This window comes from Triturus cristatus, chromosome 11 (genome assembly GCF_964204655.1).
Source record: "Triturus cristatus chromosome 11, aTriCri1.1, whole genome shotgun sequence".
NCBI lineage: Eukaryota > Metazoa > Chordata > Amphibia > Caudata > Salamandridae > Triturus > Triturus cristatus.
The window spans coordinates 518,275,925-518,303,085 of record NC_140594.1 but is presented as its reverse complement, the minus strand read 5'-3'; the positions used below and the strand labels follow the sequence as shown (position 1 = coordinate 518,303,085).

Below are 27,161 nucleotides of genomic sequence, written 5' to 3'. Positions count from 1 at the left end.
GTGACCCGGGGGGTCAGGGAGAAGAGGTCAGAAAATTGTCTGAGGAGCTGGCGGCAGTCCGCTTGTTGCTGGGCAGTGAGGGCTGGGGAGAGGTTCACTCCCTCCACAGAGCCATCCTGCTCCTTGACACACAGGAGGTCCGGGAGGGGATCCGACTCATCTTCGGCCCCGTCATCGGTGGCCAGCAGGAGGCTCAGTTCTGTCTGCACGAAGTGAGGCTTGAGGCGGTTCACGTGCAGGACCCGGAGGGGATCCCGAGGCGACTGGACGTCCACCAAGTAGGTGACTTGGCTCTTCCTCTCAACCACTTTGTAGGGCCCAGTCCATCGGTCCTGGAGAGCGCCAGGCTTCACAGGGGCCATGACCCACACCTGCTGGCCCGGCTGGAACTCGACCAGAGTAGCATTCTGGTCGTACCAGCGCTTCATTTCTTCTTGACTCGCCTCCAGGTTGGCCTCGGCCAGTTCTCGGAACCTCCTGGTCTGGTTCCGGAGGGCCAGGACATATTGGAACACATCTCGGGGGGTGGTCTGGGGTGCTGCCTCCCACCCTTCCTTAACCAAACTGAGGGGACCTCGGACGGGGTGCCCATAGAGTAATTCAAACGGGCTGAACCCTAAGGACTTCTGGGGGACCTCCCGGTAAGCGAACAAGAGGCAGGGGAGCAGGACGTCCCACTTACGCCGGAGGGGCTCTTCTAGGCCAGCGGTCATCCCCTTCAAAGTCCTATTAAACCTCTCTACTAGGCCGTTCCCTTGGGGATGGTACGGGGTGGTGAACTTATAGGACACCCCACATTGTTGCCACAGGGACGTCATATACCTTGATATAAAATTAGTGCCGCGATCGCTCACGACCTCGCGGGGGAAACCTACCCTGGAAAAGATCCCCATCAGGGCCCGGCCCACCACGGGGGCCGTAATGGTGCGCAGGGGAATAGCCTCTGGATAGCGGGTGGCGTGGTCTACTAGGACCAAGATGAAACGGTGACCTTGGGAGGTGGGGGGGTCCAGTGGCCCCACGATGTCGATTCCGACTCGTTCGAAGGGGGTACTGACGACCGGGAAGGGTTGGAGGGGAGCCTTGCGCTTCCCCCCACTCTTCCCACTGGCTTGGCACGTGGGGCAGGACTTGCAGTGTGCCTCTACCGCTGCTTTCATCTTAGGCCAATAAAAATGGGTCACGAGACGGCTGTAGGTCTTGTCCTGACCCAGGTGGCCGGCGAGGGGGACATCGTGGGCTAAGCCCAGGAGGAAATCCCGGAAGCGGAGGGGTACCACCAGTACCCGTCCGGATCCCAGCTCCACTGATTTCTGCTCACTATACAGGATGTTATTTTCCCAATAGATTCGGTGCGTTCCGGTCTGGTCACCTGCGGCTTGGCCCTCGGCCTGGCGCCGCAGCCCGACCAGGGAAGGACAGGTGGCTTGCTCCCGGCAAAATTCATCCCGGGTGGGCCCGCCCTCGTGGCGCCAATGGGCCAACTCGGGTAGATCCCCCAACTCGGGGACCGGGGCGGGGTCGGATGGTGCGGGTTCGTCGCTGGCGACGGACCCTTCCGATGGGGGAACGGGAGGACCCTCGGCGGGGACGGTACGGGCTTCTTCGACTGGGGTGCTCTCGACTTCTCTCCGGGGAGCGAGTCGGGCTGTCATAGATCGGGTGGTGGCACACACCCACTCGGGGAGTCCCATCATCCCTAGGTGGGCCTTGCGCTCTACGTGCTTCCAGGGAGAACTCTCCAGGTCGTTCCCTAAGAGGCAGTCGACCGGCTGGGATGTTCTTACGGCCACCTTGAGTTTACCTATCACCCCTCCCCACTCAAATGGCACCAGGGCTACCTGACACAGACTTTCCCTATTGTCTGCAGAGATTACGGGGCAAAAGACATTGGGGAGGATCTGCTCCTCGGGAACTAGGTGCCTGAGGACACCGGTGATACTAGCCCCGGTGTCCCGCAGGGCCTCTACCTGGTGGCCATTGATCTTGACGAGCTGCCCATATTTCTGTGTGTTGGACGGTAGGAGGCTACCAGGGATCATTTCCCTATCTCCCAGGGATACTAGGGCCATAGCGGCGGGTTCCCACTCCTCGGCTTCCTCAACCTCCTCCCCTAGGGCTACGTTGGCTATCTGTCTCGCAGGGGTGACTTGGGTGGCCATGGGGCACTCTGGGTCATTGGCGTAGTGCCCGGGTTTCTGGCAACGAAAACAGGTGACGGTCACCCGGTGTCCTCGTCTCCCAGGGGGCCCTGTTACTGGTGGGGGGGGCGCCGGGAAAGGTGGAGGTGGTGTCTTCGGGGGGCTAGGCTGGGACTCTCTCGGCCCTCCCTGGTTCCCTCCCCCTCTCTGGCGGGGTGGTCCCTGACTGGTTCGGGGGTACTCTCCTACCATCCCCCGGGAGACCCGGGTGTTGGTCCAGCGGTCGGCCTCCACAGCCAGCTTCCGGGGATCTGTGAGCTTGCTATCCAGCAGATGTTGACGTAGTTCTACGAAGCAGTTCGCAGCCAGATGTTCCCATAACATGAGGTCAGTGAGTTCGGCAAGGGTGGTGACCTTGCTGCCCTTGACCCACCCATCGAAGGCCCGACTAAAAAAGTTTACATACTCCACCCAGGTGGTGCCCGGGATCTTCCTGCAGTCCCGGAACCGTTGGCGGTACATTTCTGGGGTGAGGCCGTATCTTGTGAGGAGAGCCTCTTTCATGTGGCTGTAGGAGGTCTGCAGGGAGAGGGGTAGGTCGAGCAGGGTGTCCCTTCCTTCGCTCAGAAACCGCCCCCACAACCCCGCCCCCCAGTCCTTCTGTGGAATCCGATGGGAGGTCATGGCGACCTCGTAGGCCCGAAACCATTGCTGAATGTCATCGTTTTTATAATATTCTTTGACCACATCCTTGGGGATGTGGACCTTCTGTTCCGCTGGGGGGGCCGTCTCTCGGTTTCCCGAGGGCCTCCCGTCCTCATTTCGGGCCTTGAGCTCGAGTTCTTTTAAGCTGCGTTCGTGCTCTAGTTGGAGCTTTCTTCCTTCGTGCTCCCGTTGGAGCTTCTTTTCTTCCAGTTCGCCTTGTACGCGCATTTGCTCTACCGCTAGCTTTTTCTCCGCTAACTTCAATTCGCCCTCGATTTTGAGTTTGGCTAACTCGAGTTCATGACTGCGGCTTCTCTCTCTGTCCGCGAGTTCTCCCGGGGATAGGCCCCCGTCTGGTACAATGCCTTGCACCTGATTGTCGCTGCTTTCACTTGGAGGGGGTTCGGCTTCGTCGGGGCGCTCCCCCGTGCCTTCCGGGCGGGATGCCCCGGTCTCCACCCAAGTTTTCAGTGCTTTCTGCAAGTCTTCCTTAGTGTTGAGGCCAGTGGTAGCTATTTTAAGTTCTTTGCAAAATTGTTTTAGCTCTTTGTGTGTGTATTCTTCCAGATGCTCCACCTGGAACACTCTGGTAGCGTTGGTTTCTGCGGAGCTCATGGCGCTTCCTTCTGCCATCTTTGTTGGTCGTGCGTCCGTTGTTCACTGTACGATCTCTAGGTGATGGGCCCGAATCCCGTCGCTTGCCACCAATGTTAGACGGCGACCTCAGAGGGGCCCGGAAAGGGGTCCTGATTTCCCTGAGTCCCACCCGTGTTGTATTGTAGCCGGGCACTGGCGAGAGATTCCCCAGGGGGAGGAATCTCGCAGCTAGGATCGTACTTCTGGCACCACACGACACAGAGAGACCACACTGGGTATTCTCAGAAACAAGCTTTATCAAAATAGGTATCACTGCAAATATGTACAAGATGAGCACGGGCTCAAGAGTCTCGGAAAGGTAGGGGGTAGCGGGACTGTCTCTGGTAACGGTTCAAAGCAGGGACGTATCCGGCGCACAGCTCACAATCCTCAAGCTGGGAGATACGTGGTCGGAGTCGGGGTCCGGCGGGAACGTGAGAGTCTGGGGGAGCCGCGAGTCACTCAGCAGGGCTCAGGTACAAGTTCGGAGGTCTTACGATCTTCAGGGAGCCGCGAGTCACTCAGCAGGGCTCAGGTACAAGTTCGGAGGTCTTACGATCTTCAGGGAGCCGCGAGTCACTCAGCAGGGCTCAGGTACAAGTTCGGAGGTCTTACGATCTTCAGGGAGCCGCGAGTCACTCAGCAGGGCTCAGGTGGGTTCCAGTTCCAGGAGCCGCGACCACGTCAGCAGGCTCTCGTTGTTCCAGCGTCGAATCTGCCGGACAGTCTCAGAGCACCCCTTGTTATAGGTCGACCCCGCTTTGATGTCCGGAGTCTGCGCAGGCAGGGGTCTTGTCACCTGGGGGCCGCTTGTCGGGGTTTCCTGCTATTGTCTTTTGATCCTTTCAGGGCCGGGTCGGGAGGAGTCCCAGACACCCAGCAGGCACGGAGCCAGCTCGCAGGGAGGCCGGAGGGCCGATCGAAACCCATCGTCCCAGGGGAGTTCAGAGGTGCGATAGAAACTGCTCCGCCCTCTCTCATCCCCTGGAAGCGGGATGTCCTCCAGCCGGAGTGGCGCCTCGAGGCCCGGGTCGCGCTGGAGCCGGGCGGCCATCTTGTTGCAGGGAGTGGGCACGCGGGCCCGGGGTGGCCGAAAGGAGAGAGGCCATGGACGGGGATGTCCGGGGTTGGTGCAGGGGTCCTGGTGGGAAAGGTCGGCTGGGCCGCGGGCTGGGGCTGCAGGCACTAGGTTTCGGTGGTGCGGGGGCACGGAGGGCCATTCTACGAGGCCGGGTCCAACAGCCTTGATGTCGAAAGCTAGGCGGGAGCGGTCCCGTAAGCTTCTCGAGCTTCGGCACTCGGCTCCGCGTCGCTCTCGGTCCCGGTCCGGTAAGTCGAAGCACTCCAAACATTCCAAGAAGTCCAAGAGACGACATCGCTCTTCGGACTCCCCTCGCCGGTCGCGTGACCCGGCTGAGGGTCAGGGTGGTTCCACAATCGCGGCTCCGCCGGAGCCGCAGGAGCAGCGTCCGTCCCCATACCCGCCGGTCCCTGGGACTGACGCGACACCGGCAGAGATCAGTGCCTACCTCTCGGCCATGAGGGGCCTGGCTCCGCCGTCGACGCCTGCCGGCGCGCCTTCGGGTCCCGCAGGTTTGACTGGGTGACCTTGCGTGCCGGCGGCTCTGGCCCCGGTGCCGTCGGTGGCTCCGGCCCAACGCCGCAGGTCCCCGAGGGATCCAGGCCTAGATCCCTGCCGGAGGTGGAACTAGTGTCGGCGCCGACGGAGGAGGCGTCGTGAGGTCAACCGGCGCCGGCAGGGATCTAGGCCTGGATCCCTCGGGGACCTGCGGCGTCGGGGCCGGAGTCTCTGGACGACGCCGTACCCCGGTTTAGTCCCGGTCCGGACCCGGCGCCGATGAGTGACCAATTTATCTACCACCCGGCTCCGATCATTCCTCCTGTTTACAAGGAATTGGATGACAAGGGCGACTGGCAGGGGTCTGAGGACCCTATGGCCAGGCAGGCCCAACTTTCTCAGGACTGGGCAGAGGAATTGGGGGATGCCAGCCATCTGGATACCTCCCTGGACGCTGGTTTCATCTCTCCTCCGACTGTGGCCTCGGAGGAAGGTGCAGCCTTTTCAGTGGTGCTGCGCAAGGCGGCCGAAGCCCTTGAGCTGGAGTTGCCTGCTGTGGCTGTGAGGACTAACGTCCTCACAGAGGTCCTCTAACCGATAGCAAGCTCCACTGAGCCTCTGCTGCAGTTTAATGAGGCCCTCATAGACGTTCTGCAGGGCACTTGGCCCAAGCCCTCCACAGTCCCTCCTGTGGATTGGAATGTAGCCCTGCTCCGGGCGACCCCAGTTTCCTCTCCCATCACCCCACCCCCGAGAGTCTGGTTATCCAGGCCTCAACATCCCAATCCTCCTTCCCGCCCGCTCCTCCGGATCGGGAATCCAAGAGGTTGGAACAGTTTGGCAAGAAACTGTTCTCGTCCCTGAGTTTGGGACTGCGGTCCTTAAATACCGCTTGCCTGTTGGACCGTTATTCCCACTCTCTGTGGGATACGGTGGAGGACGTGCTGCCCCTGTGCCCGGAGGAGTCCCGGACACAACTAACCCAAGCACTTGCTGACGGGCGAGATGCAGCACGGCATGCCATACGGTGTGGACTTGACACCACGGACTCGCTAGGTCGGGCGATTTCCACCATGGTGGCGCTTCGGCGTCACGCCTGGCTGAGGTCCACGTCTTTTTCGGGGGATGTTCAGAGTTCCCGCATGGACATGCCCTTTGATGGCACTCGCCTTTTTGGTGAGAAGGCGGACAGTGCGCTGGCTCGGTTCAAGGACTCCCGGGCCACGGCCAAGTCCTTGGGTCTTACGGCCCGCGGCCGCAAACTTCCGCCTTTCGCCCCTTACGTGGCCAAGGAAGGGGCGCCTCCTCACGTCCTCCCAGCCACCGGCCGCAGAACCAACCTGCACGCGGTCGCGGACGTGGATTCCGCCGAGGCAGTACTGGAGGACAACGTGCCGGTCAGTCCACATCCACCCCGGCAGCATCCGCCTCAAAGCCCTCCTAGTCCGAGCTTTCAGGCCCATTCAACGCCAGTGGGCGGCAGAGTTCGCCATCACCTGCTCCACTGGCGCTCCATCACATCAGACAGGTGGGTGCTGCAAATCGTCCGAAGGGACTACTCCCTCCCCTTCGAGACGACCCCTCCAGCCATGCCACCGCAGAACCACCGTATGTCGGGGGATCATTTGCATCTTCTGAGGAAGGAAGTCTCGGCCCTCTTGGCCAAAGAGGCCGTCGAGTGCGTTCCTGGTCCAGAAGTATGTTGTGGTTGTTATTCCCACTACTTTCTGGTTCCCAAGAAGGGCAAAGGGGGCCTACGCCCGATCTTGGACCTCAGGAGCGTGAACGCCTTCTTCCGGAAAGAGCGGTTCAAGATGCTGACTTTAGCTCAGGTTCTGGCTGCCCGAGACCCTGGAGACTGGATGGTAGCATTGGACTTGCAGACCGCTTATTTCCACATCCCCGTCCTGCCGGCCCACCGGCGTTACCTGCGGTTCACGGTGGGTCAGGAGCACTTTCAGTTCACCGTGCTCCCCTTTCGGCCTCACCAGTGCCCCTCGGGTGTTCATGAAAGTGATGGCGGTGGTCGCAGCTCATCTGCGCAGATTGGGGGTTCCAGTCTTCCCCTATCTCGACGACTGGCTGTTGAAGGTGGGCTCGCCCCAGCAAGTCGTCTCCCACCTCCAGACTACGGCCGACCTCCTGCACTCGCTGGGGTTCTCCATCAATGTGCCGAAGTCGCACCTGAGTCCCTCCCAGAAGCTCCTTTTCATAGGGGCGGTTCTCGATTCGGCGCAGTTCCGGGTCTATCCGCCGGAACAGCGGGTCCGGGTCATTCAGGCCCTGATTTCCATCTTCCGGCCTCTGTCCTGGGTTTCGGTCAGGTTGGTGCTGCGGCTTCTGGGGCTGATGGCCTCCTGCATCCTGTTGGTTCCTCACGCCAGGTGGCGGATGCGGGCTCTGCAGTGGGACCTGAAGTTTCAGTGGGCCCAGCATCGAGGCAACCTGTCCGACCATATCTTGATCTTGAAGGGCACTGCGAAACAGTTGCAGTGGTGGCTCACGAATCACGATTGGGTCAGCGGCAGATCCCTCTCCCTACCCCAACCGGAGTATGTCGTAGTGACGGATGCGTCCCTCCTGTGATGGGGGGGCCATATGGGAGAGGCAGAGATCAGAGGATGGATCACGAATGGCGTCTGAACTCGGACGTGGCGCAAGGTCTCTTTCTGCAGTGGGGAGAGCCTTGGTTAGATCTATTCGCCACCGAAGAGAATGCGCGATGTCAGCAGTTCTGCGCGTTGGAATTTCTAAGGCGGCACTCGCTCTGAAACACTTTTCGTCGCGAGTGGAGTTGCGGTCTGTTGTACGCCTTTCCGCCTATACCACTTCTGCCCAGAATGCTGAAGAAGATCAGGCGCGACCGGGCCCAAGTCATCTTCGTGGCTCCGGATTGGGCACGAAGGTACTGGTATCCCGAGCTACTCAGTGTGTCCATCGATCCCCCGATACGACTGCCTCTTCAGGAGGACCTTCTGTCGCAGCAACAGGGAACGGTCCTCCAACCGAACCTGTCCAGCCTCCACCTCCATGCGTGGAGATTGAGCGGCGACAGTTGATGCCATTTGACTTGCCTCCTGAAGTCTGCGATGTCATTCTGGCAGCCACGCGTCCCTCCACAAAGACGGTATACGCCTGCCGGTGGACCAAATTTGTGGCATGGTGCACAGCAAAGGCTGTGGATCCCCTTTCCGCCCCTCTTTCTGAGGCTCTTCTCTTTCTTCTTTCTTTGGCCCAGCAGGGCTCTGCTCTGGGCACCTTGAAAGGTTATCTTGCTGCAATCTTTGCTTTCTTACGGCTTCCTGATCAGCCTTCTCTTTTCAAGTCCCCTGTTGTTTCACATTTTCTCAAGGGCATTACTCATATGTTCCCTCCTGTTCCTTTCGTAATGCCTCAGTGGGACTTGAACCTTGTTCTCACTTTTCTGATGTGCGCTCACTTTGAGCCCCTTCACAACTGTCCAATTCGTCTTCTGACTCTGAAAACTGCTTTCCTGGTGGCTATCACCTCCACTAGGCGGGTGAGTGAGCTCCAGGCTCTGTCAGCTAAGCGTCCCTTCATTTCGGTTCATCCAGATAAGGTTGTCCTCCGGACACGTCCTTCTTTTCTTCCTAAAGTCGTGACTCCCTTTCACATCGGGCAATCTGTCACGCATCCCACCTTCTTTCCGCCTCCGCATCCTTTAAAAGATGAAGAGAGGCTCCACCGTCTGGACCCAAAACATGCGCTGTCCTTTTATTTGGACCGCACAAACCAGTTCCGGGTGGACGCCCAACTTTTTGTTGAATACGTAGGGGCTAAGAAGGGTAAAGCTGTACACAAGCGGACCATCTCGCGATGGGTCGTGTTGTGTATTCAAATCTGCTATTCCTTGACGAGAAAGGTCCCTCCTGTTGGGCTGAGAGCCCATTCCACCCGGGCCACGGCGGCGACAACTGCCCTGGGACGGGGAGTCCCCTTGCAGGACATCTGTCAGGCGGCGACGTGGGCTTCACTGCACACGTTCACCAAGCACTATTGCCTGGACAGCCAAGTCCGGAGAGATGGCCACTTTGGCCGTTCTGTTCTCCAGGACTTTCTGGTGTGATCTTGGTTCGCAGACCCACCTCCGGGGTTGGTATTGCTGGGGTATCTATTCTAAGGTGAGGAATCTAACTAATGTGTTTCTTTCAGATGAACAAGTTACTTACCTTCGGTAACGATGTATCTGTAAGAAACATTAGTTAGTTAGATTCCTCACCGACCCACCCAGCCTCCCCGTTCTGCGAACCGACATCTAGGGTTAAGGCTATCCTTTTCAGGGAACGAAACCAGGAGTGCAGTTCCTCTGGGAGAGGGGGGGGAAAGGAGAGGGGGAGAGCGATTAGTCTCTATAGAATGCCCTCACACACCTAGCAAGGTGTCATGCTTCATCATAGGGCTGTGCTCCTCGTCGGGCCGGCGCTGCAATGCCAGACGGGCTCCCGCAGAGGGGCTCTTTATCGGAGATCTTTTTAGAGACAGCCGTATGGGTGCGTGGGGGTAGGTGCAACAAGTGTAGTGAGTGGTAATGAGGTGAGTTAAAATAGGTATGGTATTGCCAATCAAGGAACAATTTTATTCTGGTGGTATTAAATTAAAATCGGTGACCCCCGAGGGATTATAATGCTCCCCAGGGAAGTAGAAAGGTCGACATGTTTCTTGCCCTATGCTCAGTACGGGTCGTTAGCAATTCTTCAGGACCAGGTGAGAAAGTGCTAAAAAAATATTTATTCTCTACTACATAATGGGTGATAGCAAAATTAGTACATTACCAAGCGAGTCCCTAAGGGGAGTGGACCCACTGTTGCGATACCTAAAAGAAACGAAGAAAAGGACAACACAAAAACACATAAGGAACAATTTCAGCATTCAAATTGGGTGCTGTCTGGCTCCCGTGGGCAACCGTGCACCAGTGTGATTCATGTTACCATGATTGAATGGGTGCTCACATAGCTGTCCATTTGAAAGACTATTCAGGTGGGGTTCGTGCTGAATAGAATACGTGTTGCCAACTACATAATACTGTGAAACCACCATATGTGCCAAATGCTATGAATTGCTTCACGAAGTGCTATATGGCGTGGGACCGCGATGAGTGGCCGAGCAAGTATCAGGTACAGTGCAAAGGAGAACTGCCGTCCCCAAATCTATAGACCCATTTATAAGCGTGGTAAAAGAGGGGGGAAAAGCAGAAATGCGTGTAGCGTCGCTGCCCCCAATTATCGGGTGGCGGATGATATTGCAAGAGGTAAACAAAGGTGTTTAAAGTGCAAGTGCCGATGCATACGAACCCCTGCGGGGAAACTTACCCCTTGGGGTACAGAAATTGCTGTACGGGTTCGCCAGGAGGCCGGAGAAAAGGGGGGGGCTCGCCCTGCAAAAGTTAAGGAAAGCGTTGATTAACCTGCAGACTACCGCACAACAAATAACGGCATCAAACACACTGTACTCACAAAATTGGGGCGTGCACACAGCCGTGATCCTATCGAGGCTTAGGCTTCCGTAACAAACCGACAGGGGTGTGTTCAAGATAAAGGAAATGCTCACACGCACGACAGCAAACGACTAGACCGCAAGCTTGTGCGGCCATCTTGAGAATGAACAAAACTTTATTGCACGGTCAATGCGGGAAAAGGAACATAAATTAGTAAAGTCCCACAGAAAGGGGTAGTTAAGCATGTATTTCAAAACGGCGTGAATACACGCACTGGGGAGTGATTCTGCGGGATGAATATTGCAATAAAGAATTAGGGCAAGCGTCTAATACAATGACGCATGGGTGGTGTAAAATTCATTGTAGGACAAGGTCAAAAGGGAGAGAAGCTCAGGCCGGTGGTTCTTGCCACATGAGATCAAGAAGACAAATGTGCAAAACTATTGTTGTTATTAGGCGTCATCAAAAATGTTTTAAAAATTAATGAGCATCACATATAAGCGAACCAGGGAGATATCACAAGGATGTTGACACCATCTGGTCACATCATATACGTGAGGTGAATCATGTATTATTAAGGGTAGCCCATGGTATGTCATCGTTGAGGCCGATTGTGTGGCTGGAAATTTTAAAGATCCACTGCTGTTCCTTTCGGAAAAGGGCCTCCTTGCTAATCACAGGAAAGGCTTGCAGAATTGTCCACGTTAGGTCATTGGCCGTGTGGTTCTTCTCCAAAAAATGGGTGCACATTTTGGTGTTTGCCTTTTTGCACCTAATGTTGCTTCGGTGTTCGGAGATTCTGATCTTGACTGGGCGTGTCGTCATTCCGACGTACGTAAGGTCACATGGGCACTGAATTAAATAGATACAGTTGCGGGTATTGCAATTGGTATGGGATTTTTGTTGCCAAGTTAGGGCTTCCGAAAACTTAATGTACCTGCTTGTTTTTGTTAGGGCGCAAGCGGTACATTGTCCACATGGGTGATGACCTGTAACAGGTGGTAGGCCCCACAGTCGCTGGTGGGACGGTGGAGGTAGTCTGGGTCTAGTACTGATAAGCAGGCTTTTCAAATTATCAGTCCTTTTAAAAGCAAATCGGGGCTTGGGGATTTGCCAGTCTCCTACAGACAGCAGATTCCAATGTTTTTTGATGATTCTTTGGATGGAGTTTGATTCAGGCGTGAAGGTGCTTACACACGTAATTTGATCAGTTTCGATTTTTTCTGTGGAAGTAAGCAAGGCGTCTCTGTTAGTATTTCGTGCTCTTTTGTAGGCCGTTTGCGTGATCGCCCTCGGGTATTCTCTTCTAGCCAAATGGCCTGTAAGGTCATGTGCCTGTGTTTTGAAGTCCTCCAATGTACTGCAGTTGCGTCGGGGTCTAAGATATTGTCCATATGGCAAGTTGTTACGTAGAGCCTTTCGATGGAAACTACTGAAAAGTAGTATCCTTTTCAGGGCCCTAGATTCTGTGGCACCAGTGTCGGTCTCTTGCATGGCTCTGCGTTCCTGGCGTGGAAATCTATGTACAAGAACTGACGTCAGCGCGCGAGGGCGGCGTCTAAGTACTCCGACGACGTCATTCTGGCGCACAACGCCAACAACGGACGCGGACCCGCAGACGACGCCTAGCGACGCGCAAGGGGTATTGCTACAAAAATCTTTCCGGATCCAGCCTGACGCCTGGGGATATTCTAAGGTGAGGAATCTAACTAACTAATGTTTCATACAGATACATCGTTACCGAAGGTAAGTAACTTTTTCGACTGGTGTTATTGGGCGTTCATTTTTGAGGAAACTGAATTCATGTTTACTGAGAAGAACCATGTGTTTCCATTGGGCCAGTTCTTTAAAGACAGTGTCTCTTACTCGTATAAGATCATTGGGGAGGCTTTCCTATAGCATGCAGTATCATTTAAATGGCGATCAGCCTCTTGCATGTAGAGATCCCTGGGCCACAAGACAATGTTGCCCCCCTTGTCTGCCTGATTTATTATCAATTCCTAGTTGTTCCTGAGTTTCTGCATGAGTTAAGAATATTGTATATATTGATGTCTGATACGAAACTTCTTGCACATGGCCTTTCTGTTCAGGTTTTTCAATTTCTCATTGACACAATCGCTGAAGACGTCGATGGCGTCTTTGGGCATCATAGGGACAAAACTGGATGGCGGACGGAAGGGGCTGTCTGTAGAGGAACTACAACTGATGCCAATGTCTGACAAGTCCATTTGTGTGGAACCAAATATTGACTCATCGTCCTTTGATAAAGACTGTACGATTCTTAATGTGTTAATGTCTCATACCTGTAGAGTGGAAGATGTAGAAAAGGATTGCTTGGTACCCAAGACAATGTCCGTTGTGCTCTTGAGTTTGTAAAATTTGAGCAACTTTAATTTTCTAATACATTTGAACACGTTCACCCTAGATTGAACATACTTGAAGCTGTTAGGTGGGCAATAAGAAAGGCCGAATGATAAAAGCTGAACTTCTGCAGTAGACAAGATGGTATCGGAGAGACTGATTACTGTATTGTCAGTACTAATCATTGTTGGGACCACTTCTTCTTGTTCCTCCCTCCCCTGTCGCAGTTGTTGTTGCCAGAGTTTGCGCCGTTGTTTTCTGCGCTGGTTCCTCCGTCGCCTTGTTTCTTGGCAGGATTCTGTGGTCGTAAGGTTTGGCGGCGATCCCAATGTAAAAAAGTGAGCTCTTCCCCAGGTGTAAAAATTTGTGGGCACCTGTTCCTGTGCAATGGCACCTCTACTGACGTCGGCGTCACTGCTGCTTAGATCGGAGCTTAAATCTGAATTGGAAGGGCCTTGGCCCATTTGGGCAATAATTGATGTACTAGGTGTTTTGATTGCCAGTGCTTGTCTTTTTACAGTGTCAGTTTTTTTGATTATGTGAATACCCTCCCGGTTTCAAAATCTCTCTTATTTCTAGCGAATTTGTACACTTTACGAGCTTTTATGGTGTCCTCCAATTTCTTTAAGCGAATATCGATTTTCTCTCTTCCTTTCTTGATCTGATTTTTATTCTCATGTATATCAAGTAAGCCATTGATTTTATCGATTTCTTTGAGTATCTCAGTTCTATCTATTTCCCCATATTTAATCAAAATGGAAAACATGTTCATTGAAACCTCTAGATTGTTAGTTGCCCAACCCTTCATCATAAGTGGGTTAGGGTTTTCAAACGTTGGCCCTATCATTATTCTTAAACCACGTGGAATTCTGTTTACTTCTCAGTATTTTTCTAATGATTTTTTCTCCCACCATTTGCTAAATTCTGTCGTTAATAATGTTTCCAAATTTTTTAAGAGTGATTTTACATTGTTGTTGAACTGTTGTTCCTGCCACTTTGCTCCTCTTCAATATCTGGCAAATTGAGGAACAGGGCGTCTGGCACAGCCTCTCGGTCCCGCAGCGCGTTCGCTGAAGACATGATGCCTGGATATGCTGCAAGTCTGTAAACTGCACGGTGGTGCTCTTAAACTGTATTGAGAAGAGCACTTAAAAACACAATCCCTCCTCCCGCCAGTGTCACAAGTTACTGTGCCGCGTCGGCTTACCGCTGGTAGATTCGCTTGGCTCCTTGGTGTCCTCCGACCCCTCGACCCAAAGGACAGCTCTCAGCACTCAGCTCTCAGCACTGAATTTGCCATCAATGTAATATGAGGGATTGCTGTCCGAGTTGGTAAAATGGGTAACCTAATGAATATATTTGGTGTCTGCAGCCTGAAACTGTGAGAACTCTATGACTTAGTGGGCAGCCCCTATAACCCGAATAATTGATTTTCTGAAGGAAGTTAAAAGATGTATGAAACTTAAGGGATAGCTCTGATGTCGACAGTAACAACCCCTGCTACTGTACTTGCTTTCATGGTTTGTATTCTCAAAACCGAAATGAGCTCATTTGAACTGAACTGAACAACCCCTGCATCCTAAGGTTTAGGTATTAGGTTTGATTCTACAATATTTCCGTAACCTGAAAGATTGTGATATATGTGCATCCTAGACCTTTTATATAACCAAGCCCGTAAACTCTTTACAACTTGATTGATAGTTTAAAAAAATTATAATTGTAAAACACTACTAACTACATATTGGTGTCTTCACAACGACTTATGTTGAAGGTTCACGTAAACATAAACAGGTTGTGGGATAATGCTTTGCCAGGTGATAAAGAACTTAGGGGCATATCAACAACAACCGGCGATAATTATCGCTCAGCGCTCTTAGCGTGAGGATAATTCTCGCCGGCTAGCGTGAATTTTTATCGCTGAGATAGCGTGCTATTAGCAACGCTTATCTCAATAGCGATAAAAATCTACACGCTAACAGGCTAACGTGAGATTATCGCTGGAAACCCAGCGATAATCACACGTTACCTTGTTGATAGGGACAGGCAAACTTAGCCATGATATCCTCCTTCCATAGGATATCATGGCTAAGTCTGAAAATTAGCAGACGTAAAAAAGCAGCGTTAACCGCGGTTAGCGCTGCTTTTTTTGTCTCTAACAGGGTTAGCGACATTCTTGATAATAGGAGAAATGTCGCTTAGCGACATTTCTCCTATTATTTTACTCTGGAACGCCCCCTTTGCATCTCATTAGAGATGCAAGGGGAAGCGTAGAGTAAAAGGGTGCTAACATGCAAATTTGCGTGTTAGCACCCTGTTGTTGATAGGGTGCTAGTTTTATCTCTGCTTTTTTGGCTTTTAAAGCCAAAAAAGCAGAGATAAAGCCCTTGTTGATATGCCCCCTTGAGGCATATCAACAACAACCGGCGATAATTATCTCTAAGCGCACTTAGCGCTAGGATAATTATCGCCGGCTAGCGTGAATTTTTAAAGCTGAGATAGCGTGCTATTAGCAACGCTTATCTCAATAGCGATAAAAATCCTCACGCTAACAGGCTAACGTGAGATTATCTCTGGAAACCCAGCAATAATCTCACGTTACCTTGTTGATAGGGACAGGAAAACTTAGCCATGATATCCTCCTTCCATAGGATATCATGGCTAAGTCAGAAAAATACCAGATGTAAAAAAGCAGCGTTAACCGCGGTTAGCGCTGCTTTTTATGTCTCTAACAGGGTTAGCGACATTCTTGATAATAGGAGAAATGTCGCTTAGCGACATTTCTCCTATTATTTTAATCTGGAACGCCCCCTTTGTATCTCATTAGAGATGCAAGGGGAAGCGTAGAGTAAAAGGGTGCTAACATGCAAATTTGCATGTTAGCACACTGTTGTTGATAGGGCGCTAGTTTTATCTCTCCTGTTTTGGCTTTTAAAGCCAAAAAAGCAGAGATAAAGCACTTGTTGATATGCCCTCAGGTAGTGTATCCAATAAATCTGCAATGTATCAAGGGTACCCACCATAACATTAGAGCCAAAAGGGGACAAAGCTTTAAACGCTTGAAGACTAAGGTGCCTGGAACAATTGGTGAGGATTTTTTTAACTTTCAAACTCACCTACTGGTCTTAGATGGAAAGCTAGGGAGTTTCACCGGGAAGATCCCAGGACATGCAGTTCGACCACGAAACCATCTGTAGTCGGTGATTGACCATGGAGCCCCCTATGCACTAGAAAGTCCTGTAGCATACGGGTTGAACTTCTTTTACAGGGAGCCAATAGAGGGAAATAAGTGTTTTGTTATCATTTCAAACCAAACAACAGGGGGCTGCATCGTTTTTAACTCTTTAGGGTTGTGAGAGAGAAACCTAGGCCAGGGCTGTGTATAAACTCAGTAATCTAATAAAAAAAAAGACCACAGTGATGATTAGTGAGATGTGCTAGAAGTAGTGGAGCCGTGGCAAAACCCCATTGAGCAGACGCATATGTTAGAAACCAGAGCCTCATTTACAAAGTTTTGGCGGAGGGCAGAGTCACAAGGCTTGTTGAGGCGCTGCCCTGCGTCAAAAAGAAAATGCAGAAATGTGTTGTATTAATGAAATAAGGCGCATTCCTGTCCCTTCTTCCTGCGCCCATGCACAAATTGGTGCCCATACTCCACATCTATGTGACAATGTTTTTGTCACCTCCTAGATTGTGATTGAAAGGCCTGCGCCACCAGAGCCTCATAAAAGATGACGCTTCGGCAGCGCAAGCGTCTTGTAAATGAGGACCCCAGTTTTTAAGACAGGATTGTGGCACATTTTATTTACATGAAGCGCCTCTATTAAGATCTTTGTAACTTACAGTGCTCTCTTGTCTTAAAGCAAAAGCCACCGTTTTAACCTGTGTGAATACTGAAATCCTGCATGCTGTTCTCCCTTTGGCACAGGTAATAAGTGAATATAAAAAACCCACCATATACCCAGTGTAAATGTCATGTTCGCAATGTGTTTTGTTCTGAACACGGGTCCACAGAATATGACTGAGCCCAAGGCCTCATAAATCCTTAAAATGGATATGTCTATGTCCACTTCAAGGGTGGGCTCAGTAAACGGCCGCCTCTGCATTTGAAGAGGCTATGTTATGCTCTCAATATAATTGGGCTGATGGCGTAAAATTACGTCCATCTATTACTATGTATTGACTGAGAAGGGCATAATTGCATACTGAGGCAGTGTGCCTCTACACTGTGAAAAAATGGCTCTCTTTACATAATGTCACATTGCATCGTTGTATGCACTGGGTGCAGGTGCGCATACCGAATTATTTAACATCTGACCATGTTGGCTCATCGAAGTAATGGCAATTCTCTGAGCTGTCTTCCCCTTTTTTTTTACAAATCATTTTGTTTAACTTGTTGAAGTGCAAAGTTGCTTATAATAAAATGCATTGATAAATGCTTTAGGTTTCGCCTATGTGAATAATAAGCCGTTTTTTTGAGAAGTTATACAATATAAGTTACAGAAAGTCTGTTAACGTGTTACAATTTGTTTATGTACAAAGGAGCAATATATTGTGCTGTTACTAGTGGTATAATGCTGGTAAGTGATAGCAAGATTTTGAAAATTGAAATGAAAGAGGGAAATAATAGAATTAATAAGTATAATAGCAATATTATGTGGTGAGAGGAGTTCTGACAACTTTTGGGCCTGTTGCCACTACACCTGCTGCACTATTAAAATCATGCCCCTAATTCCTGTAAGTTAACTAACTGCACACATGACCTGTTTAGAAGTAAAGTTTAGCAATATTCTGTGTTCATTGGGGTTGCTAGAGCTTTTGGCCCCAGTGCCCCTGCACCTGCTGCACCATTCAAATCTAGCCCCTTTCAACTGCAAGATAACTGCAATTGTGTCTGCCTGTATAGTTGTTTAATATTGCAATGACAGGTGTTTAGAGGAGTTTCAGCAGTTTTTGGTACCAGTGTCACTGCAGATGCTGCACTATTGAAATCATGACCCTAGCTCTTGTTAGATAACTGCACTTGTGACTGCCTGTTTAGTTGTAAAATATAGAAATATTAGGTGTTTAGAGGAGTACTGATGACTTTTGGGCCTGTTGCCACTGGACCTGCTGCACCATTCAAAGAATGATCCTGTTGCCTGCAAAATAACTGCATTTGGGACAGCCTGTTTAGTAGTAAAATATAGACATTTTAGGTGTTTAGTGCGGTACCTAGAGCTTTTGTTCCTAGTGTCACTGCACCTGCTGCACCATTGAAATCATGACACTGTTGTCTGCAAGGTAACTGAACTTGTGACTACTTGTTTTGTTTTCAATTCTAGCAATAATCTGGGTTTAATGGGGTCCCTAGAGCTTTTGACCCCGGTGTCGCTGCACCTGCTGCACTAATCAAATCAAATCCCTTTTAACTGCAAGGTAACTGCAAATGTAACTCCCTGTTTAGTAGTCATACATAGCAATAGTATGTGCTTAGAGGAGTTCTGACAACTTTTGGGCCCGGTGCTACTGCGCCGGATGCACAGTTCAAATCATGACCCTGTTGTCTGCACTTGTGGCTGCCTGGTTAGTAGTAAAATCTAGCATAGCTCTTGTATATTAACTTTATTATTACAGTGCAATGTTTATTGCTACATTTAGAAATTGATCATAATGACCAAATAGATTAAGTTGTAAAAATCAATCCGAAAATGCCTACAGAGTGCAAAGAAAGGTTCTGGGGCATGAATAGGAAATTCCACAAACATTCTAAGGCTAAAACATCTACTTTACACAACTAAGTAATAAAAAAGCATGCATTCCAGCATAGTGTTAGAAGTTGTCTGCCTTTTCCGTGGAAAGAGATCTTATCTTGATAGTGAAGGGGCTCAAACAAAGAGAACAGCTTTAATAGACAAATTGTAAATGCGTGCAGCCAGGGGAAGTTAAGAAAAAAAAAGTTCCACGCAAAAATGAATGAACACAGTAATTCAGAGATGGGACGTAATAAGAGCCCCCTTTTAAAATATCTTGAATACAAGAAATTTCACAAGCACAGTGCAAGCACTGTGCATGCAAAAACTACAAACGTAAGGCTCACATCCTGGGACCACACAAAACTTTCATTTTTTTTGTAGGTTTTTCAGAAAATTTTAAATAATTCTAAAATGTAAGTTTTGAATGAGGTATATGGATTAGAGAATAGCAGTTGGTTGGTGTTAGCGCTATAGGTTCAATTTCATTGTCTCCTAATCTTTTGATTACTGTTTCTTTGAGTTTGCAGAAGCTCTTGTTTATAGCTGAGTTTAATTCCTGTTTGCAGGACCATTCCCCAAGTATCCTTTCAGTGGGAGCCACAGTAGCACACGAGATGGGACATAACTTTGGAATGGAACATGATATTGATTCTTGCACATGCCAGGACCACAGTTGTATCATGACAGCTTCACTGAGGTTAGATGCTAATATAATTTAACATGCTAACCGTTTCTTAATCATTTGATACCATTGTGTGTACTGCTACTTTATTCGTCATTCACTTTAAACTAATTCAAATAATGATCTGGATTTGTAGAGATGTGTTGAATAACACTCATGCCTCTAGCCGTAAACCTGTTTCACACAAATTACATTAATTACCAATAATGGTGAGCACTGTGTCGAAGGATATAAAATTGGCACAGTAGTGGGCAAATAGCGATGCAGCGTGCACAATGTAATTCATTTTATTTATTTACTTATGTTCTTACCTCGCTTTGGCCGTATGCTGTAGTTTACTACCCCCCACCCTGCTCCTCCCCCGCCCCACCACCCTGCAGCACTCCCTCCAGGAGCCGCTACTGAATTGGCAGCATCAAGGATGGTGGGTGTTTAACACCCATTCCTACAACCCTACTGTAGCGAGTCCCCGTTTCCATCCCTATTAGTTGATCATAAGGATACGGAAATGAAAACATCAGCCCCATGAGTTGATCCTTTAGGAAAAACAAAGAACTTGTCAAAAGCACATCATAACCAATGATTCTGTAGATGTAGAAGAGGTTTGCGGTGAACAGGAAAAAACTGAAGATCAAAATGTGTTTCTTCTCTTTGCATTATAAAAAATGCACATTCAAATTTTAAATGTGATTGTTTTAGTTAATTAAAATCATAACGAGGGTTTTATTACAAATGCAATCTGAAAAACAAGATGCAAGTGCAACTATGCATGTTTTAAAAAAAAAAATCGTTTTTATTGGTTTTCATGTGAACTATACTTCCAAGCTGTCGGGTAGAATAACAATTCTGATGCACATAAATTACAATGGGAAAGGCTAACATTCACAATAGAAAATGTAGGATACATGAGTGTATGTCAGGGATAAAGGTTACATTTAAAGCTTTGTGGAGCGCTCAACTCAGTCAACGTGTATTTCCCTGTCACAGTTCGTTGTCTGTAATCCTGGTAGGAACAAAGGCTTGTTGTAATTCAATGACCCAGATGTGCATGACAATGTCCAAAGGAATGCTAAAAGCATTATGGAATGGAATGTAACTCAACGTGGCTCACCACGGTTTCCCCTGTCCCACGTAAGCTTCTGGCAAGCATAAAGTGGTGTGGTGACTTCTCTGTGCAGGATTCCCATTCATGTTTAATGTAGTGTTTGTGGAACTAAAACAAGACTATTCTTGCAATAGTGCTTCAGCCAAATGGCACATTCCCGCATCATCGGACTGCTTGCCTGACCCAGTCGCCCTTGCCGCCACGTCCGCCTGTCCCTACTCAGTGGCTTTCTCCTGTTGGATGTCTTGCAATGTGACGTCCGAGTGTGTGGTGAGAGGGACCCTGTGTAGTCCTAAGGTGTCTTCCCTGTGTAGCTCTGCACTTTTGCCCTGTGCCCACACAAGCAGCGATCAACACCACACCAGTAAAAGGGGTGGCTCAGGCTACTTCAATTGCCTGGTGATCGATAGTTTGTACACTCTCAGTTTGAGATCTTAAAATCGAGAGGTAACTTTGTATCGCTTGCCCCTAAGAATAAGTCCTAAAAGACAGACCTCCCATTCATGCAGGTTTGTGTGCCCCATGCATGTGGTAACAGCAGTAGTTACCTCTCACCAATAAGTATGAAGGCAAGGACAGGACCATAACATATGGCGGGGATCCGCATCTAGTAAGTGGAATCTAGGGCAGCATGCATCCATTTGCCTCAGACGCAGCCCCCTTGGTCACTCAAATGAGGCCCAGCTTCTCAACCAGGGGCCGGGTGTCTAAACCTCCTATGGAGGATATCTTGAGAGAACCACCCATCAAGAGAAGGAGGGGTGTGGGCACCCAAAAAACTCAAAAGCAAAAACAACAAAAAGGGCGGCGACCTGCCAAATCAAAGGGGGAGGACGAATCTGAACAGGGGATACCCCCGGCTCTACTTACTCAAGACCAGTCTATGTATACGTCTCTAACGAGAAATGAGGAATTCTGGATAAAGATGGAAACTATGTTTACTACTCTATTAACCTCTATCCAACTCAAACTCTCAGAAATTGAAGTAAGGTTAGCCAAATAAGAGGGGTGGGGTGCCCTGGCTAAACCACCCATAATATCTGAGATGGAGACAGAGAGGATCTCTTCAGCACCCTTGCAGCTAATACCCAAAGTCTATATATCTCATCAACAAACCCAACCATCTCAACAAGCACTCTGCCATGACAAGGCCATGAACACTCTTTTGCCCCTCCAGCAGCAGGGGCAACCCACCACTTTGCAAAGCACTGTTAACCCCTCAAACCCAATCAACATGAGTCGTCCATGTTCTAGTTCTTCTGGAACTCTCCTGGGCAGGCCCCCAAATTACTTGCAGCCACGTAATGTAGAAGGTGGAATCGATCGCATCGCAACCCAAAGGACGAACACTGTGTGGGAGGAACAAGACCATCTCAAATGTTGCACCTACCCCCCACTGAGGCCCCACTCGCACTGGTCCTTGGGAATGTTCCCACATTGAGTGTGGATCAGAGTGAAAATACCATGCAGCTAATCGATAAATCCCTCCATTGGCTTACTGCCCATGCCACAGGTCAGACAGGAGGGTCGTCAGGAGGGGGGTCATAATTAGCCTATCACATCATCATGGCAAGAAGGGTGGGGTGGGTGGAGCTGTCCAGAAAAACCCTAGAGGGGGACTGTGTGGTGATTAACTTTAATAATCCTGAAATACTGAGATCTCTATTGTACCAACTACACAAATTAACACCTTAGGGCACCAAGATCTTGCCCCTGACACTTGGCCAATTTTATTCTCCTCCCTCCTGGGAAGACCGCTTGGGCCCAAACCCACTGTTGCCCCATAGAGGTTTTTACAAAGCAGATACCATTGGGCTATCAAGGCTCATCCCTCTCCAACAGATTTTCTCTGCTCTCAGATATGGACCTTTGTGATTGACTATCTTTAGTCCCACCCAAGGGCCCTCTCTCACCAGAAACTCTTCAGACCGAACCCACAGAACCCCCCTAGGCCACTCTTATCAGGAATTGTATCGACTGAGACCAGTGAAATTTCTGGGCCCCCAAATTGGGACAAGGGGCAGCCCAACTCATTTTTACTATCAACCTGGAATGTGGTGGGTATAGCAAATAAAGTAGACGATGTTCTCTTGGTAAAAATCTGGCAGGACTGTGATATAATCTCCCTCCAGGAAAAGTGGTCTATGGACCCGATCTTTGTTAACGGCTATCGTTCCTTCCAATCAATGGCAGTTCGACCGCCGTCAGGGAGAGCTAAGGGGGGCTTGCTAACATTGATCCCAAATACATCGGATTTGAAGATTAAAATGTTTATAGAAAACTCCTCCTTCTTCCATATCCTCATCCTCTAGTTGCTCAAACTAGGGATTTGTCTCTTAATAAACTTTTATAACAACAATTTTGGCCTAATATCCATATTGGGGTAGACGAGGTAAATAAGGAGCTGGCTACTATTCCTAAATCACTAAGTCATAAAGAACCCATATCTCATCTGGCTTGGAGATTTTAATATCCATCCCTGTAAACATAGCTCAGAAAAAGTATGTGGTATGACTGATCTCATGGGTAACTTACTACAACACTTCACTCACAACACCTATGGTAATAGCCTAAATTGGACACTCTCGGCTAGGGACTTGGTGATCATGAACAAGTTTGCCTCGACCACTGAATCACTACCTAAAACGTTCAGACGGTTCGATAACGAGACAACCATAGACTTCATTTTGATCTCAAACTGTTTAAATGAGATCTGTACTTATGCGGATGCTCAATTTACACCTTTCAGTGATCATGCACTTTTAATTTGTGCGATCAGGTCTGCCCCTAGAGCACTGCCCAGACAGCAGGAAATAGCACCGCCCTTAATTGCAAGGTGAAAAGGTTATCAACTGAAGTGGGCTAAAATTGATGGTGTTAAAACTCTGTCTGAAACTGTCACCAATTCTCTAGCTAGCATAGAAACATGTCTGGATCCAAACAGCTCCCCCGTTGTAACAATGTCAGGCTTCACTAACATTTTGGACAATATAAAAGGTGCATTAACAGGGTTTAAGCCTGATGGACCTAATAATTCTAATGGCTGGTTCAATAACCCCTGCACCAAATCCAGAATGGGCCGAGTAACTGCGTTAAAGACACTTCCAAGGGACAAAATACTAATTGCCTCCTTACGAAGGGACTATAAGGTTTCAAGGAAATTGAGGGAGAGGGCAAAGAGGGAAGAGCTATAGGCTAGTCTAGAGAAGGCCTCAGAATCAGGCAATAGTAAAGAATTTTGGGCTATAATTAATGCTCCTTACTTTAAGACCCTAGGAGATCAAGTCCTAGATTCACACATTCTGAAGGTGACTGGGTAACACACTACTCAAGTATTTTCTCCCTTGCCTCTCCTCACTCCACTCTACCCAACGTAATAGGCCCTAATTCCCAAGATAATTTAGTATTTACCCTGCAGGAGGTAAAGTGCGGTCTAGAGCCAACAGCAAGGGGAAAGCCCCGGGCCCAGATGGGGTCCCAATAGACTTTTTTCAGTTGGAGCAAGACCTTTGGTTTCCTTTGCTGACAAACGTTTTATAACAGGATAGTGCAACTAGGCCCCCCGCCATCGTGGAAAACGAGTTTAATCGTCCCAATTTTTAAAAAGGGAGATACGTATAACCCCAAAAATTATAGGACGATTTCCCTTATCAATACAACTGCCAAACTCACGGGTCTTCTTCTACTGTCGGGACTCGAATCCTGGGCACAAGACAGGAACATTTTAATGCAGACCAAGTATGGCTTTCGACAAGGGAAAGGCACTGTTGATCAGTGCCTGAACCTCTCTATCTTATTATGGACAAATGCGTGAGAATTAAGGGCGGGAAACTACATGTAGCCTTTATGGACTTAACAGCAGCGTTTGATTGTGTTTCCCACCAGAAGCTCTGGGACATTATGTTAGAGAGGGGAATGGACCAGCCCTTAATTGACTTCTTCCGACAAATATAATTGGACGCCTCCGCATCGATTCGGTAGGGGAAGAAGGGAGAGCCTACACGCCCCTTTGAAATCATACGAGGGGTCAGGCAAGGCTGCATCCTCACTCCATTTCTATTCTCCATTTATACCAATGGTGTGGAAGATGTGCTGGCGGGAGCATCCCTTGACCCACCCTCCGTTGATTCCTACCGGCTCCCTATTTTGGCATACACTGATGATGCCATACTAATTTGCAAAACCGGTGTGGGTCTCCAGCGTCTGATAACAGCATATGCAGCTTTTATGAGATCGCTGGACCTAAAAGTAAACCAAACAAAACATTCATACTAACTGCAGTAGCAAGGAAGAAAGAGAAAGCTCCATACTTTCACATGGATTAGAAAACAAATGAGGTTGTAGATTCATTTGCATGCCTAGGAGCCTTTTTGATAAGAATTAATCTTGGTCTCAGTTGATAAAAGGAAAAGTAATGGAAATGGATAGAAGTCTAGCAGCATTAACATCCTTCACCAGGAGGCTGTGATCTAGACCTCTTGGTCCCAGAAAAAAAGATATATCAGGCCAAAACAGTATCAGCCACAGTGTATGGGGCAGGTGTATAGGGCATGGCATCCATTGAACCTCTGCAAACAGCAGAACATACATTTCTGAAATCTCTAATTTCCCTTCCACAATCGTATTCAAACCATATTTCTCATATAGAATTAGCCCTTCCTTATATTACGGACTCAATACTTCTGGCACCCCTCTTGCTGTGGTGGTCGATCTGGCGTAGGAATACAGTCTCTCTTAATTAAAGGATCATTACGACCTTCCCAAGATGGACAACCACGGTAGGAGTCGGTGGCTAGGCTATGCTGAGCAGGAATTTAGCCCTGGGCTTGCTGAATCTTTTTAAGGTACCAACGACATGTCGGACCTTCTCCAAGCTGAGGCTGGTTGAGACTTTCAAGTTAAGGGCCCAATTTGACCGTAGAGAGAAGAACCATGGAGCACAGATAGTCAAAATGTACAAACTAACCCCCCCAATCGAAGAGGGTGAGTTCTCATATTTAGTAGGGGTCCCATTCTCTCATCACAAGTTTATCCTTTCTCACTTTCGATTACATTTGATCCCATTGATGTTGAGGTACCCAGGTAGAATTTTTAGGCACTCCGATTTACCATGCTGCCCTTGTGACTCAAAGTCACCACAAAACAATAGCGCTTTGTACTTCTCTGTAGCATGTGTGCTCAAGAAAATAAATTATTGTTTGTTCCAATTTTACATTTTCTGAAATCGCTCCCGAACCCGTCTGTCTGCTTCACGGTAGGATCCTTTTATATTTTACACATTTGTACAAAATCCATATTTAAACAAATTTTAATTTATCGTCTCTTCTTGGACGTGTCTTATATGAATTTATTGTAAATCGTGTGGAAGGGGGCACGATCAAGGAACGAAATGTGTTGAGATGTATTTTAAACGTTTTATGGTCTTTACTTGTATGTACTTTTATGAGCTGAACAAAAAAAGATTGAATAAAGATATTGATTGATTGATTGATTGATTGGTTGATTTTAGAGGGTGAATATTGTGTACCATCTTTGGAAATCAACTGCTCTCCTTCTCTTTAAATAGAACTTTTGCGATTGTGAGAGGAACTGGAACTGAAATGACACCAAGGTGATTGATGCTCTCTTGATCAGCAGAGTGTTTGCTGACAGCGAAAATGTTGATAAGATGGGAAACCCATTGTGACTCTGATATACTACTATACAAAAAAATTAGTATGGTACATAAGGCTCGACATTTTTATCACTACTGAATCCCATTAACAAAAGAGGAAACTGAAAAATATTTTACAAACATTATATATAATGTTTTTAATATTTTATAAACATACAACACCCAACCCGCCTGTGTAGATTGGACGTTGGATGTAGTGTATCATCAATAGAAAATAGAAAACCCCAGAAATTCACTTAAAAAACACAGGAACACTTAAGATTATGTCTTTAAACTGGAAAATCTCGAGGTATGCTTAACTCGACAATTCTTAATTATCACAACAGCCAAGCAAACGATAACTTGCACAACATATGGAATGTTCATGGCCTCACCATTGATTTGACAGATGCAAATACAAATGACATTAACACATACTTGTCATCTTTCTGTAACCAAAAAGGAGTGGGACATTTCACGTTTCATACACCAGTATACCCTCATCGATATTCTTGTGGCTTTCAAGGAAAGAGAATTACATGGCAGTTGTACTAATTAAGTTATTGCAAACCACAGATAGGCGGCCACAGCAGCAGTTTAACTCCTAGCATAGTGGATTTCAGGGCCGGATTTAGAGTCCGGCTGACGGGTTACTTTGTCGCGATCGTGACTGATATCTCATCCGCCACATTACAAGTGCATTATATCCAATGGCACTTGGAATGCAGCGGATGGGAAATCTGTCACGTTTATGAGGGAATAACCTGTCTGTTGAACTCTAAATCAGGCCTTCTATCTTTCTAAACACTCCCATGCAATCCAGAGCACTCCAGAAGGAGAGGAAATTATATTGTCAGATACACTGAACCCATTACAGTGTTTTGAGCTCTATATTGGCAGTACTTCAGGAATCGACTACAGGGAAAGATCACAACTCAGCTATATATACACAGATCTTGTTTGCTTTAACTGATTTAGCAAATATAAACTGGAATGCACCACAACGTGGTATTCTCCATGCTATGCTGAATTCTTTGGCTGTACAATGTTGAATAAGAGCTAGTTTCTATAACAGTTTCTGTGGCTCACTCCTCGAATCTATGAAATAATAT

The 27,161-nt window shown here is 48.5% G+C and overlaps 1 protein-coding gene across 1 annotated transcript in view; it reads left to right on the top strand.

Annotated features, from left to right (window-relative positions):
• The window catches only part of LOC146784501 (zinc metalloproteinase-disintegrin-like VLAIP-B), a 3,966,015-nt gene that overhangs the window by 1,973,212 nt on the left and 1,965,642 nt on the right, over positions 1-27,161 (top strand). The window contains exon 11 of the mRNA XM_085632966.1: positions 19,176-19,306. Within this exon, the coding sequence (XP_085489092.1) occupies positions 19,176-19,306 (131 nt within the window). The remainder of the gene's footprint in view (positions 1-19,175; positions 19,307-27,161) is intronic.